Source organism: Malaclemys terrapin, chromosome 1 (assembly GCF_027887155.1).
Source record: "Malaclemys terrapin pileata isolate rMalTer1 chromosome 1, rMalTer1.hap1, whole genome shotgun sequence".
NCBI classification, from domain to species: domain Eukaryota; kingdom Metazoa; phylum Chordata; order Testudines; family Emydidae; genus Malaclemys; species Malaclemys terrapin.
In genome coordinates, this window is record NC_071505.1 from 1,244,709 (window position 1) to 1,260,692 (window position 15,984).

The 15,984-nt window shown below is 58.5% G+C and overlaps 1 protein-coding gene across 2 annotated transcripts in view; it reads right to left on the reverse strand.

Annotated features, from left to right (window-relative positions):
• MAPK8IP2 (mitogen-activated protein kinase 8 interacting protein 2) overlaps positions 1-15,984 on the reverse strand; it is a 60,904-nt gene that overhangs the window by 13,780 nt on the left and 31,140 nt on the right. Inside the window, exons 4-8 of one of the 2 annotated variants that reach the window (XM_054035384.1) lie at positions 9,346-9,457; positions 8,052-8,210; positions 5,640-7,925; positions 4,751-4,826; positions 4,126-4,298 (exon numbers count right to left, since the gene is read on the reverse strand). In XM_054035384.1, coding sequence (XP_053891359.1) covers positions 4,126-4,298; positions 4,751-4,826; positions 5,640-7,925; positions 8,052-8,210; positions 9,346-9,457 — 2,806 coding nt within the window. Of the gene's footprint in view, positions 1-4,125; positions 4,299-4,750; positions 4,827-5,639; positions 8,211-9,345; positions 9,458-15,984 lie in introns of both variants that reach the window. The other variant, XM_054035297.1, reaches the window with a different exon arrangement.

The following is a 15,984-nucleotide window of genomic DNA, read 5'->3' on the forward strand; positions in this document are numbered from 1 at the left end:
GCTGGTGCCACCCAGACTGGTTGCCCGGCCCTGTGCAGCGGTGCTGATGTTGAGGCTGGTAGAGCTGGTGTCATTCTCAACGGTACCAAGGACTGCACCATAGTCGAAGGTGATGTTATGAGTGTGAAATAATATCTCATTGAGAGGTGACAGGGCCAGAAAGAGTTAATTACCTCCCAGACTGACCTGACCCATGGCAGAACTGTGGAGACTGGTTAGGAAGATCTGTAAATGAATAGAGCTTTGAAATGCAAGTCTGCATTGTTAGAAGGGTAGGTGTTTGCTCAGGTCTTGGGATGTAAGCAAACAAGTCTTGTCTATTGCTATAGCTTTAATTCAAAGATCAAAAAAGGAATGTTAACATTTATGATGATACTTGAGGGAAATAGTATTATTGTCTCCATGTCTCTTTGAAGGTTGTGGTAACCTGTATCTGAACTGTTTAATGGATAAATTACCCTGTGCTAATTGCCAGGATGTTTGGGAGAAGGAGAGTTAGGCCTGTTGTTTTCTCAGGCCAAAAGGCTGCTGGAAATGTATAAGAACCCTGGGACACGATCCTGCTTCATCTCAGATCTGCTTTGGGTTTCAAGAGGGGGAAACCTTAAGCCACAAGGATTGAGATCCCCAGTCACTGACTGGAGTCACCCTGAATACGGACATTGGACTATAACCTATGGACTATTTCTAAAAGGACTTTTGGCAACTACAAGCTCACCTCTGCTATATATCTGAACCTCAAGAATTGAATTCGTCTGTCTGTATATTGATCTTTTAACCAACACTCTCTCTCTTTAGGGGGGAGGGATAGCTCAGTGGTTTGAGCATTGGCCTGCTAAACCCAGGGATGTGAACTCAATCCTTGAGGGGGCCACTTGGGGATCTGGGGCAAAATCAGTACTTGGTCCTGCTAGTGAAGGCAGGGGGCTGGACTCAATGACCTTTCAAGGTCCCTTCCAGTTCTAGGAGATGGGATATCTCCATTAATTTTTTTTTCTTTTTTAATAAATTTTAGTTTAGTTAATAAGAATTGGCTATAAGCATGTATTTTGGGTCAGATCTAAGTTATCACTGGACCTGGGTATGTGGCTGATCCTTTGGGGTTGGAAGAACCTTTTCTTTTATATGATAAGATTTTCAGTAATTATCATATGTTTGACAGGTGTGTCTGGACGCAAGCCCGAGGCTGTGTACTTTAAGGGAACTGCGTTGTTTGGACTTCTGAGTAACCTGTATGGTAATATAAAAGTTGTTTTGTGCTGGTTGGTAAATCTAAGTATTGGAAGATCCACCAGCGTCTGGGGTTTGTCTGCCCCGTTTTGTTTGCCGTTCACCCTAATTGCGTGACCTCAGCCGGCTCCCACGGGCAGCGCCGTCACACTGCACCATAGTCGACAAATCCAACACAGGTGTCTCTAGCCCTCAGCACCCGGGAGCACCAAGCCAGAATTCATGCCCTAAACTCAGCACCAAACGGCTCTGCCAGATGTTAGCTGAGGCAGAACGATGCTCCTTGGTGGCAGAGGAGGTTTTCTTCGACCTCTATTCCAGAGGCTGCTCTGAAGCTCTTCTACTTCTTGCTCATGGGCCCCCGAGAGGGAGAATGTCATCTTCTATCGAGCTCTGCTTGACAAGGAGAGTCCGACAAGTCAGGAGGTGCCCTTCTGACCTGTGCCTTGCACGGATCGCCCTGGATCCAAGCGGGACGTAGAGCACGCTCCAGCCAAAAGTCTCTGAGTCCTGCCTCCCTTGACTCCTGAGTTCTGGTCTTGAAGCCGCTGCAGCTGCGGCTCTTGTCTCCGATACGACCCTCTCCAAACATTTTAAATAGCAGCGCGGAGGGGCCCTGTTACTGTACAGACAGCAGTGCTGGTAACCAGGAGACTAATGCATTGCTAAGTCCAGGTCCCAGGTACCTGACACCCAGAGCAAACTAGTAAAAAGAGAACAAAAGTGAAAAAACCCGGCTAGGACAAAACCTGAGTCCTATTAACTGCCTAGGAAGATTTCTAACCAATTTACAATGGGAAATAATCCCGGTCGTGTGCTCCTGTGCGTGGGATACGCCGCCCACCAACCCCAGGCAGTGAAAAGGAACCAAAGGGGGGTCAGGGCAGCTCTGTCCCTTATGGCATCGGCTGGGAGCCGACATAGGCTGCCTGCGCTGCCCCAACGGGTCCTGCTGTAGGACAAATCTCTGTCTTCGGCACACTGGGCACACACACACCTAACGTGCAATGGACATGTGCAGTCACTGGAAGAAAAACCTGGGGTTCCCCTGACCCCACGGCCAGGCCAGGAGGTCTGACTCACTCTGCTCCTGGCCTGGAGGCTGCAGCAGGTGGCCCCAGGCATGTCTGTGCCATGCTGCTTTCCCTGGTCCCTAACACCAAGGACCCTGTGCTGTCCAACTGCAGCTCCCTGGAGCTGTCACTCCTTTGCTGCCCCTCCCCTGTAGCCTGCCAGCCCGGCTACGAGCCACAGCCTCCCAGCGCCCCGCTACGCTGGCTATCGCCTGGCCCGTCTCCCTGCTCCCAGCTCTGGCTACAGACACTTCAGTCCATTCAGGCGCTTCTGCAGCGTCCGGCTTCTTCAGAGCGACTCCACCTGCTGCTTTACTGCGCCTGCGGGGCAGGACCGGCCCCGTTACTGGAACGGAGGAAAACTCTCTCTTCCCTGCCAGCTTGAAAGCTCCTACCGGGCCCTGTCTGCCAGGACCAGGATTCCTCCTGCCCTCGTGGAGACGGTCAGAGCCCGGCAGGCTCTCAGCGCAGGAGTCGTGCAGCTCCTAAGGACCCCCCCACACACACACACACAGGTGCCAGGCACTGGAAGGTCACTGGGAAGTTCCCTGTGTCACCCGCATCTCCCCAGGGCGTTGAACCTGCTGCACGTGGGCTCTCATTCACGGGAGCTTCCCAGCATGCTTTGGGGAGCCCACCCGTCCTGCCTGAACATCATTTGCCCTGGCACATCATCTGCTTCCTGTTAGGGCAGCCACAGGTCTCTTGGGGCAGGTTCCTCACTACGATGCTCCTGTCTCTCTGGTGACGCCCTGTCAGTGCTCACCGCCCTGGAGCTCTCCGCTCAGACATCTCCTCTCCTGGCAAGGGCAGCGGGTGTGCAGGGATCAGCACCTATTCCCCATTGCCTCTCCTTCCATGCCTGCCTCTCCTGCCACCGTCCCACGAGCTGTGTCTCTGACGGGCTCAGGTACGTGTGCAGACAGAAACACCTGCCGGAGTCAGCCGAGCGCCCTTTGCCTCGGCAGCGAGCCCACCAGCTGTTCAGCTCCCAGAGCACCTAACAGATATGGATCCTTGGTGGTCTCCACTCAGAGACGGGACCACTGTGCACTGGGCAGCCTGGACCATCAACAACCAACCTCCATCACCCAACTGCTGCACCATTGCAGGCCCTCCTGTGCACCTGTCTGCTCCCCCGAGAGCTGCCCCCCAGGTGCTCGCCTGCCCCCTCCACAGACTCTGAATTTTCGGGACATTCCATATGGATTCACGCCCTCCTCTGCTCATAAGAACATAACAGCGGCCATGCTGGGTCAGCCCGACGGTCCATCCAGCCCAGTACCCTGTCTGCTGACAGTGGCCAGTGCCAGGTGCCCCGGAGGGAATGAACAGAACAGGGAATCATCAGGTGATCCATTCCCTGTCGCCCATTTCCAGCTTCTGCTGCTGCACTCAGCCTGCAGCTGTCGAGCGACCCCAGTGGCCCGGGGGTTTGCTCTCGCTGGCCGCTCGGAGCTCCAGGGCCCAGGACAGGCTCCTGGTGGGGGTAGGGAGGAGAGTGATGGATTCCTGGCTGCTTTCTCAGTGATTACACAGTATGATCTAGGGGCACTTGGGCGGCAGGATGGGGTCAATGCTCACCCATCTGGGTGGGCATGTCTGTGGGGCGGGGGGGTGTTTGTGTGGGGAGGGTCTCCCTGGCAGCCTCCCCATCTGCAGCAGAGCGCTCTGGGTCACTGCCACCCACTCGGACACTGACTGAAACTGGCAGTGCCGTGAGCTGGCTCTTGCCGTCCCGGCAGGGCCCGTGGCAGCACCCAGGGCTGCAGGTGCTCAGGGCTCCCGCACCACAGGGAGGGAGGGAAGGGGAGATGCCTACCGATGACCTCCTTGGCTTGGCTCACCACCTCGTGGGCATAGAACGCCGGGAAGATGCCTCTCTCTCCAGTCCGCATGTTGTAGCCTCGGTACCAGTAATCGTCCTCCTCCAGCTCCACCAGGATCGGGTCGTCCACATCCAGCTCCAGCTCGTCCTCGTGGCGAGGGATAAACCTGCGAGCAGAGGAGGCGGCACCAGGACGAGGGGAAGGGGCGTTGGGTGGGGGAGGAGGGCAGAGGAAATGTGAGAGAGAAAGAGAGAGACGGAGATGAAGACGGGCGAGGATGCTCTTGCACACAGGAGCCAGAGGCACCGGGCCTGGTTCCCGGCAGCCCCCTCGGGCCTTTCCGCCACAGCCGGGGGCAGGACAATCATAGGCAGACTCGGGACTCCTTGGCACCGGCTGGGCCACCATCCTATAAATGTATCTAACAGGAAACGGTGGGGCTGCCTGCCTCACCCCCGTTTGTTGCCCTGGGGCTGTGTATTTATCAGCTGCTCAGCCCCGGGGATGAAGCTGTTTCCTTCTCTCAGCGCCAGGCAGACCCCAACTCGTTCCTGGCCATGCGCCCAGAGGGGCAGCGTTGGTGCAGCCTTGGGGTCCAGGCTAGGGTGCTCTTCTCACCTGAAGACAGCCCGGTGAGTCTGCTCCCGTTCTTCCCCGTTCACCATGCATGAGAACAGCCCAAAGGACTCCGTACCTACGGAGCAGAGGAGAGGTCACTGCAGCACGGCAGGAGGAGGACACGCAGGAGGCACCTCGCCAGCCAAGCAAAGGACAAGAGACCTGAGCCAGACAGGCCTCGCTCCTCGGTGGGGAACGCCCGGCCCCGAGCCAGTCGGGCCTCACTCCTCAGGGAGAACATCTAGGTCAGAGCCAGTCGGGGCTGCCCTTCCTGTATTAATTCAGCCCCCACAGACTGTGGTGAGAATGTCTCCAGAAAGGAAGGAAGAAAGATGGCCCAGCAGTTACTGCACTAGCCCTGCTCCATCACAGACTTCTTGTGTGACTCGGGCTTATCGACAGGGCCCCGCAGTCGGAGTACAGGGATGCGAATTACAGCACATACCCAAGTGCTGGGCTGGAACTGCCCTCGGTGGATGCTGCTGGCATGAATTCGAAGGTACCTTGTCCACGTTAACGTAGTCCTGTTTGAAGAGGACGATGTTAACACGAACTAGGTACCTTTGAGTTCTGCCCGCAGTGTGACATGGGGCAGTTACAGACCAGCACTTTAGTGCGCTCTACAATTCACACCCTCGTCGTCTGGATGCGGTGCAGGGTAGACGCAGCCTTTGTCTGTCTGTGTCTGTACAGTGAGGAGTGTAGCATTGCCCTGCCTTCCGGGGGTGTGGTGAGGACACAGGTACTGAAGAGAGTGAGGGGGCTAGGCAAGGGCCCTACCTGGAGAGATACGTAGGTTTAGGGGTGGCCCAGTCTGGATGTGTGACTCTCCTACAGGGATAGACATGGCTGACCCCTCTCTGGGGCGAGTAGGGGAATTGGTACTTACTGGAGGAGCGGGATGTGCTATTGACAAAGACATTGAGGAACTTCTTGGAGAACTGGAGGTCGGCTTCGGGGGAGGAGTCCTCCGAGGAGCTCTGCCCGTCCTGTGCCGTCAGCCCCTCCCCAAACTCGTCCTCGTCCTCCAGGTCGCAGTTGTCGCAGGCTCTCAGCAGCTCACTGTCGTCGCTCAGCACTGAGGTGCAGCGCTTCAGGCTCACCAGCTCCAGCTGCGTGTTCTCATCCACCACCAGAGTGTATTTGATGGAGTCGTAGGCCAGGGACTCATCCAGCGGCCGTGGCTCCTGGGCCATGGGGGGCGGAGGAAGCGGCAGGTCCTCCTCGAAGCTCTGCGTGTCGTCGTGGAAGGGGGAGCCCTTCAGGCTGCCGAAATAGGGCACGTCGTCCTCGTCCGTGGAGTAGCTCAGGTTGAAGCACCGGTTGGTCTTGGCCGTGGAGACGTCGAGCATGGGCAGGAAGGCGTCAGGGTTCCGGCCCAGGCGCTCTAACCGGATGTCATCGATCATGTCATTGTCCTCCAGGATCCCTGAGTCCAGGTCCTTATCGATGGCCCAATCCTCTGGCCCAGCTGCCGGCTCCACCTCTGTGCCCTGTTCTCTGGACGCTGGGTCCGAGCCCTCTGTGCTGGCGGGGGAGGCGAAAGGGAAGCTTTTGATGGGCCCCGTGCAGCAGCCAAAGTTGGCCGGCCCCCCCGTGCTGCCCAGCCTGTCGATGGAGAGGGGCTGCCCCAGGAACACCGGCGTGATAGTGTCATTGGTCGGGTTGCTCATGAATAAATAAGGGCCCGGGTCACTTCCCAGAGGCGAGGCCTCTGTGGCAGGGCTCGTGCTCGTGGGTTTCTCGTCCTCGGCGCTCTGGAGTGAGCTGCGCAGAGTCTCCATGTCCACCAGCTCGATGCTCTGCTGGGAGCCAGACAGCTTGGCCGGCTCTGCTTCGCTCCCCGGGGAGTCCCGCAAGCTGGGCTGCACGTCCAGGGACTCGCTGAGGATCTCGGGCTCCAGGTCAGAGGCCGGGGAGATGGTGTCGCAGAGGGAGTGGGCCTGCTGGAAGCACTCGTCCGGGCACTTGAGGGGGTACGAGCCCTCCAAGATCATCTTGTTGACGAGGTTGCTGAGCAGCCAGGGTGAGTCCGAGTCCTCGCTCAGGTCAGGCTCCGACTCGGAGTCAGAGTCGTACTCGCTGTTACCCTCGTCGTCCACCTCCGGCAGGAGCTTGGGCCCGATGGGCAAGTAGAAGGAGCGGCGGATGCTCTCCAGGCTGTGGTCCGGGTCAATCTTTAGATCCAGGGGACTGGACCCAGATATATCTGTCTGGTCGACAGGGGCGGAAGAGTCCTCCGGGTTCAACGTGTCGTAATAACCCTCCATCTTCAGGTCGGCCAGGCTCTCTCTCCTCACCATGCTCCTGTCCCTCAAGCGGCTCTCCGGCAGCTCCCCCTCCAGGGTGACCTCCTCCTCCTGCTTGCACTTATCCAGCAGCAGGGAGTCCTTGATACCCATGAGCCCCTGGCCGTCAAGCTCCGTCTCCAGCTCCGCCTCCGAGGTGGGGGAGCTGGCCTCCTCGATGGAGTTAGTGAGGTGGGAGGACCTGCCACTGCTGCTGTCGCTGCTCAGATCCAGCTCTGTCTCCGAGATGGAGGAAATCATGTTGCTGACCAGGCGGCCCCCACAAGCAAAAGCTGCCTCGATTTCCCCCTCTACATCTGAGTCAGAACCCGGGGAGCTGAGGTCATCGCTGTGCCGGCCGCGGGGCAGGAACTGCTTTGAGTTCCTGCTGGTGAGATCTGCCTCAATGCCCGGGTCGGACGACGGAGACGTGGTCTCGGAGGAGCCTGAAGGGAGCCCACGCATGCTGGCGGCCCTGCTGCAGTGGGGACCCTCCCCTTCAGAGCTCAGCTGCTCTGTCAGCCCCCTCAGGCAGACGTAGGCCCCCAGAGTGCACTCCCTTTCCCCATCGCTCCGATCAGTGAAGACTCCAACTTCACTGTCTCCATAGCCCTTGGGCAGCTCTTCCTCCGACAGTGGGGTGCTGGACTGGCCAAGGAGGGTGATGGGGGAGCCACGACTAAGAGCCAGGCCTGCTTCCCCCCCAGTGCCATCTGCAGGGGGACCCTCCTCACTGGGCTTTTGTCTCTCTCTGCCGCTGGCTGCCTCAGGCTTGAGCTTCGCACAGTCGCTTTCGGTGGCTTTGGGCTGCCGGGAGTTGGCGTCGCAGGTCTGGGGCTCCTTGCTGGCTTCCAAGTGAGGGGCTATGCTAGGAGGAGCGGCAGGCCCTGTTGGAGAGAGAGACTGTTTAGGAGACGGCTGGCTGAGATGAGATGGGGGATGTGGTGAGCATGGTGCAGAGGAGATGATATTCATATTATAATCTTCCCCGGCTCTCTCCGGCGGTTGGTTACCATATGCCCGAGACTCATGTCTGTTGCCTTCCGAGTCATAGAAGGAGGGTTTGAGCAGCGTCTGGGCCTGCCCTGTTTCCTCAGTGGTCAGCCCCCGGCCATTCTGACTGTCCAAGCAGGGGCCATCTTGGACACAAGGGTGAGAAGGAGACAGGTGCCCTGAAAAGGAAAAGCAAAGAGCCTGAGATTAGAGCTTTAAACCAGTTCCTGCCCCCCTGGCTAGGGCCCCTCATCCTCCCCATTTCACTGGCTCTGATCCCTGCTGGGCAGTGCCCCACGCACGTGGGAGGAGGGAAAAGCTGGCTGGAGGGGAAGGGTCCCCCAGGCTGTGCTCCGGGGATGAGCAAGACAGGCCCTGAGGGCCAGTCCAGAGAGGAACAACCAGGGCCCGTGTGCTCGGCAGTGCGTTGACGCACAATGTGGCACCGACTCTTTCCAGCAATGACCAGTGTGGAGGGTGGATTGTTTTGCCGTGTTCTCCAGGCACCCAGCTCTATGGGCCTCAGCAGTTCGGCTGGTGTCTGGGAGCTCGGCTCAGAGTCTCCTTCCCCTGCCCCACGTGTGCCAGGGAGGTGGGGTCAGCGGTTCACCTTCTCCGCTCCCCAGAGCTCGGCTGCTGCCCTTTTCTCGAGGCAGCTGGGCTGCCCAGCCTGCGCGGTTGGCTGCCTGGCCCCCTCCGCCGGGTGCTGGAGGGCAGTGCTGGCAGCAGGCACTGTCATCAACCCAACAATCCCGTGTGGGAAAGGTGCCGCACCAGAGGCAGCTGCAGGCAGAATATGGTGCCAGGAGCCTGGTGCAGCAGAGTGACGAATCCTACAGCAAAAATACGACATTCTGTGGGATCCTGGGAAACGCCGAATTCCAGGACCCCCTTGTCACTGAGCCCACGGGCCCCTGCCTCCGTCCGCCCCTCTCTGAGCCCTGGACTCTGAGCAGTCACACTTGGGTCCCATTTTTGAGGACTGAGAGCAAAGTATGGCTCTGCCCTCCGGGTACGAGCCGAGCTCCCAGCCATCGGGCAGCCCTGGAAACAGCCCGAGGGGAGGAGGCGCAGAGGAAGCACGAATCTCCCCAACACAGAGCTTGGTCACAGCCTTGGGGGAGAAGCTGGGCCTGGAACCCTCCATGGAGCAGCTCACCCCATCTCCTGAACCTCCAGCCTCGGTTTCCCACCCCTCCCCATCCCCAGGGCCCAGAGCAGAGCCTGGCTCTTAGGGCAGCCACACAGCTGAGCTCAGATGCACAAGCTGGTGCAGGTGGGGGCTGCCGCGGGTGGTGGTGGGGGTATGCTCACCAGCGTGTGAGGAAGAGGAGGAGGAGGAGGAGGAGTGGAGAAGGGTCTCCTGCCAGGTGGCCCGCTGAGCAGGGGGGGGAGGAGGGTAGCTGCCGTTGTTGTTCAGGGAATCCTGGTCAGAAAGAGAAGAGCCGGTGAGTTTAGAAATGAGGGCGGGGGGTGTCCGGGCCCGAGGGAGGAGGGAGAACAAGGAAGTGAAGCCCTGTCTACACTGGCAGTGCGTCCCAGGTATCGGTCGGCCAGGCTCCAGGACGCTCAGCTCGGCAAAGCTGGGCTGTGCCGGGGATAGAACAACACCCCACACGTGCAACAGGCAGTAAAAGCCCCTGGGGGTCCCGCCTCTAACCTCTCCCCCCCTCCCCCCCCGCAGAGAGAGAGAGAGAGAGAGAGAGAGAGAGAGCTGTGCCGGCCGAAGTCTGGCGCGTTCCTCCGCTCCGAAGGGAAGCAAAGGCTAAGGCCACATGCAGCCAGATCGGGTCTCTGCGAAAGGCCCCTCTGTGCTCCTCAGTCCTCACTCAGACACGGGCTCCCCACAGGGAATGACCCCCGGCTGCCACTGCACATGCTGGGTGAACGTCAGGGCAGGTCAGACAGCGTCTCCTAAGCTTTGAAAGCTGAGCCCTGAGTCAGCAACCCTGTCAACCCCCTATCCCCCCCAAGCTAGCTCCTTCTCCCCCCGGGACGCCCAGTGCTCCGGGAAACTTCAACCATGGGGCAGCTCCTCACGCCAGGGGACTCCCATCCCTGTCTGCCATGCTTGGGGGAGGAGCGAACCAGCCATGCCAGGGACAGTGTCAGCACTGCCAGCTGGGTTAGCAGCACTGACAGGAATGGGGCAGTTCACACCACACAGCGATTGTTTTAGGCTCTCTGCAGACGCCGCATCGGGCACCCAGAGTCACAATGGGACGGTTTTCACCACACGTGTAACAGCTGGAGACTGACTTGTTACACTGAGACCTGAGACTTTGAAGGAGAACCCAGAGGTCCATTGGCTCCCCCCATCAGGCTTTGAGTCCCTCAGAGGACGAGTCCCCCGGCTGGGGAAACACGGATGCAAGACATGCTGCCAGCACCACACGATCTTCCCCTGACAATCTGACACACGCAGACACACATGCACAGAGACACAGACATACACACACGCACAGGCACACAGAGACACATATACACACAGACACACATGCACTGGCACACGCAGACACATGCAACAGATAGACACAGAGACACACACACACACAGACATACACACATGCACAGACACACACACAGACACACAGAAGCACAGACATACACGCAGACACAGACACACACACACAGACACACACACACACACACACACACAGCAGAACAAAGGCAGAGCAAACGCTGCAGATGGGGCGAGGGGAATGCGATGAGGCTGTTGTGACTCCACTGAGGAAAAGCAGGACACGTGGGAGGCGGATCCCGCTCTGCAGATCTTCGCCAGACTCCACCGTGAAGAAGGAAGAAAAGTCGTTCTGTTCGATCTGCTTTAGTTCTCACCCGGTGCCCTCCACTGGGTACTGGAACCCCGGCCTGTCCAGACGGTTGGTGAGTCAGGGCAATGCTGCACCGAGAAGTGAGCAGTGACTCAGAGATGAGGGGAAAGAAAATGTAGTGTTTCCATCTCAAAAAAAGTGACTAAAATGATTGCACTGTGACGAACTGGGCCTGTTCTTACTGTGGTGTGTGAATGCTGACAGGGGAGTGTGACTAGGATGGTCTGCATCGGGGGATGGGAGTCGGCCCGAGGGAACATACCTGAGCTTGTAACATGAGAACCCAGGAGGGGGCTGGAGGTCAGGTGACTCCGGGGCCCGGGAAACTGAACAAAGGCTGTGGGAGGGGTCGCTGAAAGGAGAGTGCGGGAAGCAGGCTGGAGAGATGGCTGGGAGGCAGGGATGGCTCTGACCCCCCCAAGGGGGGTGGGCTGGCATGCCCTGGGACCCCAAGCTGGACCTAACTGAGGGGGGCCCTGTTGTCTGTGCCTGCAAGACCTGTCTTGGACTGTATTCCTGTCATCCAAATAAACCTTCTGCTTTACTGGCTGGCTGAGAGTCATGGTGAATCGCAGGAAGCCGGAGGTGCAGGGCCCTGAGTCCCCCAATACTCCGTGACAACTGGTGGCAGCGGCGGGATCTACTGCACCCCGTGGACGGCGCTTCCTGCAGTAAGTGACTGGGGAGCAGTAAAACGAAGGGGGATTGACGGGGACCAGGCGTGCTGAAGAGTGGGAGAGAGACGGTTATTACCCCTGGGAGTGTGTGACCAGCGAGAAGGACTTTTGCAGTAACAGGGTCCCCCGGGGGGATCGCAGCGAGTGGTCCCAGGGGCGGAGGAGTCTGCAGCTCGACCCTGGCAGTGACCTCGAGAAGGGCTGGCACACTAGGGGTCCCCCTGGGAACTGTGGGGAGCTGTGAGCACACAGGCCGGTGAGTGGCCAGCAGGAAGATGTATGCCAAGCGGCTTAAGAGTGACCTGGTGGAGCTGTGCAAGCAGAGGGGGCTGTGCATTGGGAGGCTCACCAAAGAACAGCTCATTGCCCAGCTGGAGGCGGAAGATCGCGCGAATGAACTGATCCCTGTGTCTCAGGGAAGCAGCCTGGCAAATGCAGCGCAGGCACCAGTGTCTGTCCCAGCTGGGAGTGGTCAGCCGGCTGCTGAGGGCTTCCCGAGACCCCTCCTTCCTATGCCTAGGGGAAGGGTGGGGAGGAGCCCAGCAAATACCGAGGGCGCCGTGACCCCCCCGGCCAGCAGGGGACCCTCCCGGCGAAGCTCGCCGGCCAGCAGAGGATCCTCCCGGCGACGTTCGGCATCCGTGGAGCGGAATTGGCTGGAATGGGAGAAAGAGCTAAAACTGAGAGAGCTGGAGGATCGTGAACGACAGAGACAGCATGAACGGGAGGAGAAAGAGAGACAGAGACAGCATGAACGGGAGGAGAATGAGAGACAGCATCAGCATGACCTGGAACTGGCGAGATTGAAGGGCAGCGAACCCCCGGCTGTGGTGAGTGAGGGGGGACCCAGGACTGCACGGAGCTTTGATAAGTGCATCATGGCCCCATACAAGGAGGGGGAGGACATGGATGACTTCCTGGAGGCCTTTGAGACGGCCTGCGAGCTGCACCGGGTTGATCCCGCGGACAGACTCCGGGTCCTTACCCCCTAACTGGACCCCAAAGCCGTGGCATTGTACCGCCAACTGGGAGACGCAGAGAAAGGGGACTACGAACTATTCAAAAAGGCCCTGCTACGTGAGTTTGGGCTGACTCCTGAGATGTACCGGGAAAGGTTCCGGAGTCAAGATAAAACCCCTGAGATCTCATATCTGCAACTAGCCGTCCGCATGGAAAGATACGCCAGCAAGTGGGCTGGTGGGGCCCAGACGAAGGAGGACCTGATTAAACTGCTGGTACTGGAGCAACTGTATGAGCGGTGCCCATCCGACCTGAGGCTGTGGTTGGTGGACAGAAAGCCAGAGAACCCGCGACACGCAGGGCAGCTGGCTGATGAGTTTGTAAAGAGCCGGTCAGGGGGTGGCAGGGAGGAGCCCCAAAGGAACAGGCCCACCGCGATGCAGAGAGAGAGTCACCCTGGGACCTCCCAAAGGGGGAATATGGGGAATCCCCTCCCACGGGGAATGCCCAGCATCAGGGACAACCGACCGGCTCGAGGGGACCCACGGGACCTGAGCTGCTATTACTGCGGCCGAAGAGGCCACGTTCGGGCCCAGTGCCCCAAGCTCAAGGACAGACTGAGCAGACCGAACCCGCATAGGGTTAACTGGGTAGAGGCCCAGACGGACGAGGGGCAGGCTTCTCACGCAAGAGGGGCTGGCAGCTTATCAACTGCTCAAGAGAGAGAAGGGCCCCAGGCCAGCTCCTCTAGGGGGCTGGATGCCCCAGACTCAGGGTTTTTGGTTTATACGGTGGGCGCGGGGCTGTCCCTCCGGAGAGAGTACCTTGTTCCCCTGGAGGTGGATGGGAGGAAGGTCAATGGATACTGGGATACGGGCGCAGAGGTGACGCTGGCCCGGCCCGAGGTGGTGGCCCCAGATCAGGTGGTGCCCAACTCCTACCTGACCCTGACGGGGGTGGGCGGAACACCAGTCAAAGTGCCCGTGGCAAGGGTACACCTGAAGTGGGGGGCCAAGGAGGGCCCCAAGGATGTGGGGGTACACCCGTATTTGCCCACTGAGGTATTGATGGGGGGGGACCTGGAGAACTGGCCAGGCAACCCCCAAAAGGCACTGGTTGTGACCCGCAGTCAGAGCCGGCGAGGGGCCCTGCGCCCTGGCCTTGGGGGGGGTGCCTTGCCTGAGGCGCAGGTCCCTAACCTGGTGGGGAGGGAACGCCCAGGGACACGGCTCAGGGAGGCTGCAGCTTCAGACCCAGCGGGCGAGAGAGAGCAGGTGGCCATCCCTGTCCCAGCTGCTGAGTTCCAGGCCGAGTTGCAGAGAGATCCCTCCTTGCGGAAGATAAGGGACCTGGCCGACCTCAATGCGGTACAGACCATGGGACGAGATGGCCGGAAAAGGTTCCTGTGGGAGAAGGGGTTCCTGTACCGAGAATGGGCTCCCCCAGGGGAAATGGAGTCAGGGGGGATCAGGAGGCAGCTGGTGGTACCCCAGAAGTATCGCCGCCAGCTGCTGTGTCGGGCCCATGACATTCCCCTCTCAGGGCACCAGGGAACCTGGCGTACCCAGCAGAGGCTGCTACGGAGCTTTTACTGGCCTGGGGTCTTTGTTACTGTCCGACAGTACTGCGGATCCTGTGACCCCTGTCAGAGGGGGAGGAAGGCCTGGGACAAGGGGAAAACAGCTTTAGGACCCTTGCCCAGCAATAAGGATCCTTTCCAGAGGGTGGCCAAGGTTAAAAGGGCGGCTCTAAACCAAGAGAGCCCAAAGCACAGACCTCCAGACTGGAGCGCTGGGAGAAGACCACAGCCCAGTTGGAACCCCAGAGGTATGGGGGTGGGAAAAGGGCACAGGCCGCATAAACCTTCCCACATGCGAACTGCGAGTGCCATCAAGCACCCCGACCTAAGGGGGGGCGTGAAACTGAAGGGGCCTGGTGTAATTCCCACCAAGGAACTGGAGGGATGCGGGGGCATCCATGGGAACGGGGGTAGGTCCGAACTTCCCCAGGTCACTGGCTAAAGTGACCCCGCTCAGTTCGGTCTCGAAGGGGGGAGAGATGTGACGAACTGGGCCTGTTCTTACTGTGGTGTGTGAATGCTGACAGGGGAGTGTGACTAGGATGGTCTGCATCGGGGGATGGGAGTCGGCCCGAGGGAACATACCTGAGCTTGTAACATGAGAACCCAGGAGGGGGTTGGAGGTCAGGTGACTCCGGGGCCCGGGAAACTGAACAAAGGCTGTGGGAGGGGTCGCTGAAAGGAGAGTGCGGGAAGCAGGCTGGAGAGATGGCTGGGAGGCAGGGATGGCTCTGACCCCCCCAAGGGGGGTGGGCTGGCATGCCCTGGGACCCCAAGCTGGACCTAACTGAGGGGGGCCCTGTTGTCTGTGCCTGCAAGACCTGTCTTGGACTGTGTTCCTGTCATCCAAATAAACCTTCTGCTTTACTGGCTGGCTGAGAGTCATGGTGAATCGCAGGAAGCCGGAGGTGCAGGGCCCTGAGTCCCCCAATACTCCGTGACACGCACATACACAATTGGAAATGACTGCCCAGGAAGGAGTACTGGGGGAAGGGATTGGGGGATCAGAGGGGATCACAAGCTAAATATGAGTCAACAGTGTGACACTGTTTCAAAAAAAGCAAACATCGTTCTGGGCTGTATTAGCAGGAGTGTTGTAAGCAAGACACGAGAAGTAATTCTTCCGCTCCGCTCCGTGCTGATTAGGCCTCAACTGGGAGTGTTGTGTCTAGTTCTGGGCACCACATTTCAGGAAGGATGTGGACAAACTGGAGAGACTCCAGAGAAGAGCAACAAAAATGATTAAAGGTCTAGAAAACATGACCTATGAGGGAAGATTGGAAAAAACTGGGTTTGTTTAGTCTGGAGAAGAGAAGACTGAGAGGGGACATGAGAACAGTTTTCAAGTACATAAAAGGTTGCTACAAGAGGAGGGAGAAAAATTGTTCTTAACCTCTGAGGACAGGACAAGAAGCAATGGGCTTAAATTGCAGCAAGGGAGGTTTAGGTTGGACATTAGGAAAAACTTCCTAACTGTCAGGGTGGTTAAGCCCTGGGATAAATTGCCCAGGGAGGTTGTGGAATCTCCCTCATTGGAGATGTTTAAGAGCAGGTTAGACAAACACCTGTCAGGGGTGGTCTAGATAATACTCAGTCCTGCCATGAATGCAGGGAACTGGACTAGATGACCTCTCGAGATCCCTTCCAGTCCTATGATTCTGTGATCCCAGCAATGACTGTCCCTACCTCACTCCGTAGGAGAAGAATGGTACAAGCTGTGTGAGGTACTGAGTCCCTTCATCTACAGACAGCAAAGGGAGTCAAGGGGCACTTTGGGCCCTTACGAGAAAAGGTCACTGAGGATGGGCTGGAGGTAGCAGCGCTGCGAGTTGCTCAGAATCAGCCTCGCCAGACAAACCGTGTGACTCTACTATTAGTATTCACCTGCAGGGCCAGAGCTGTG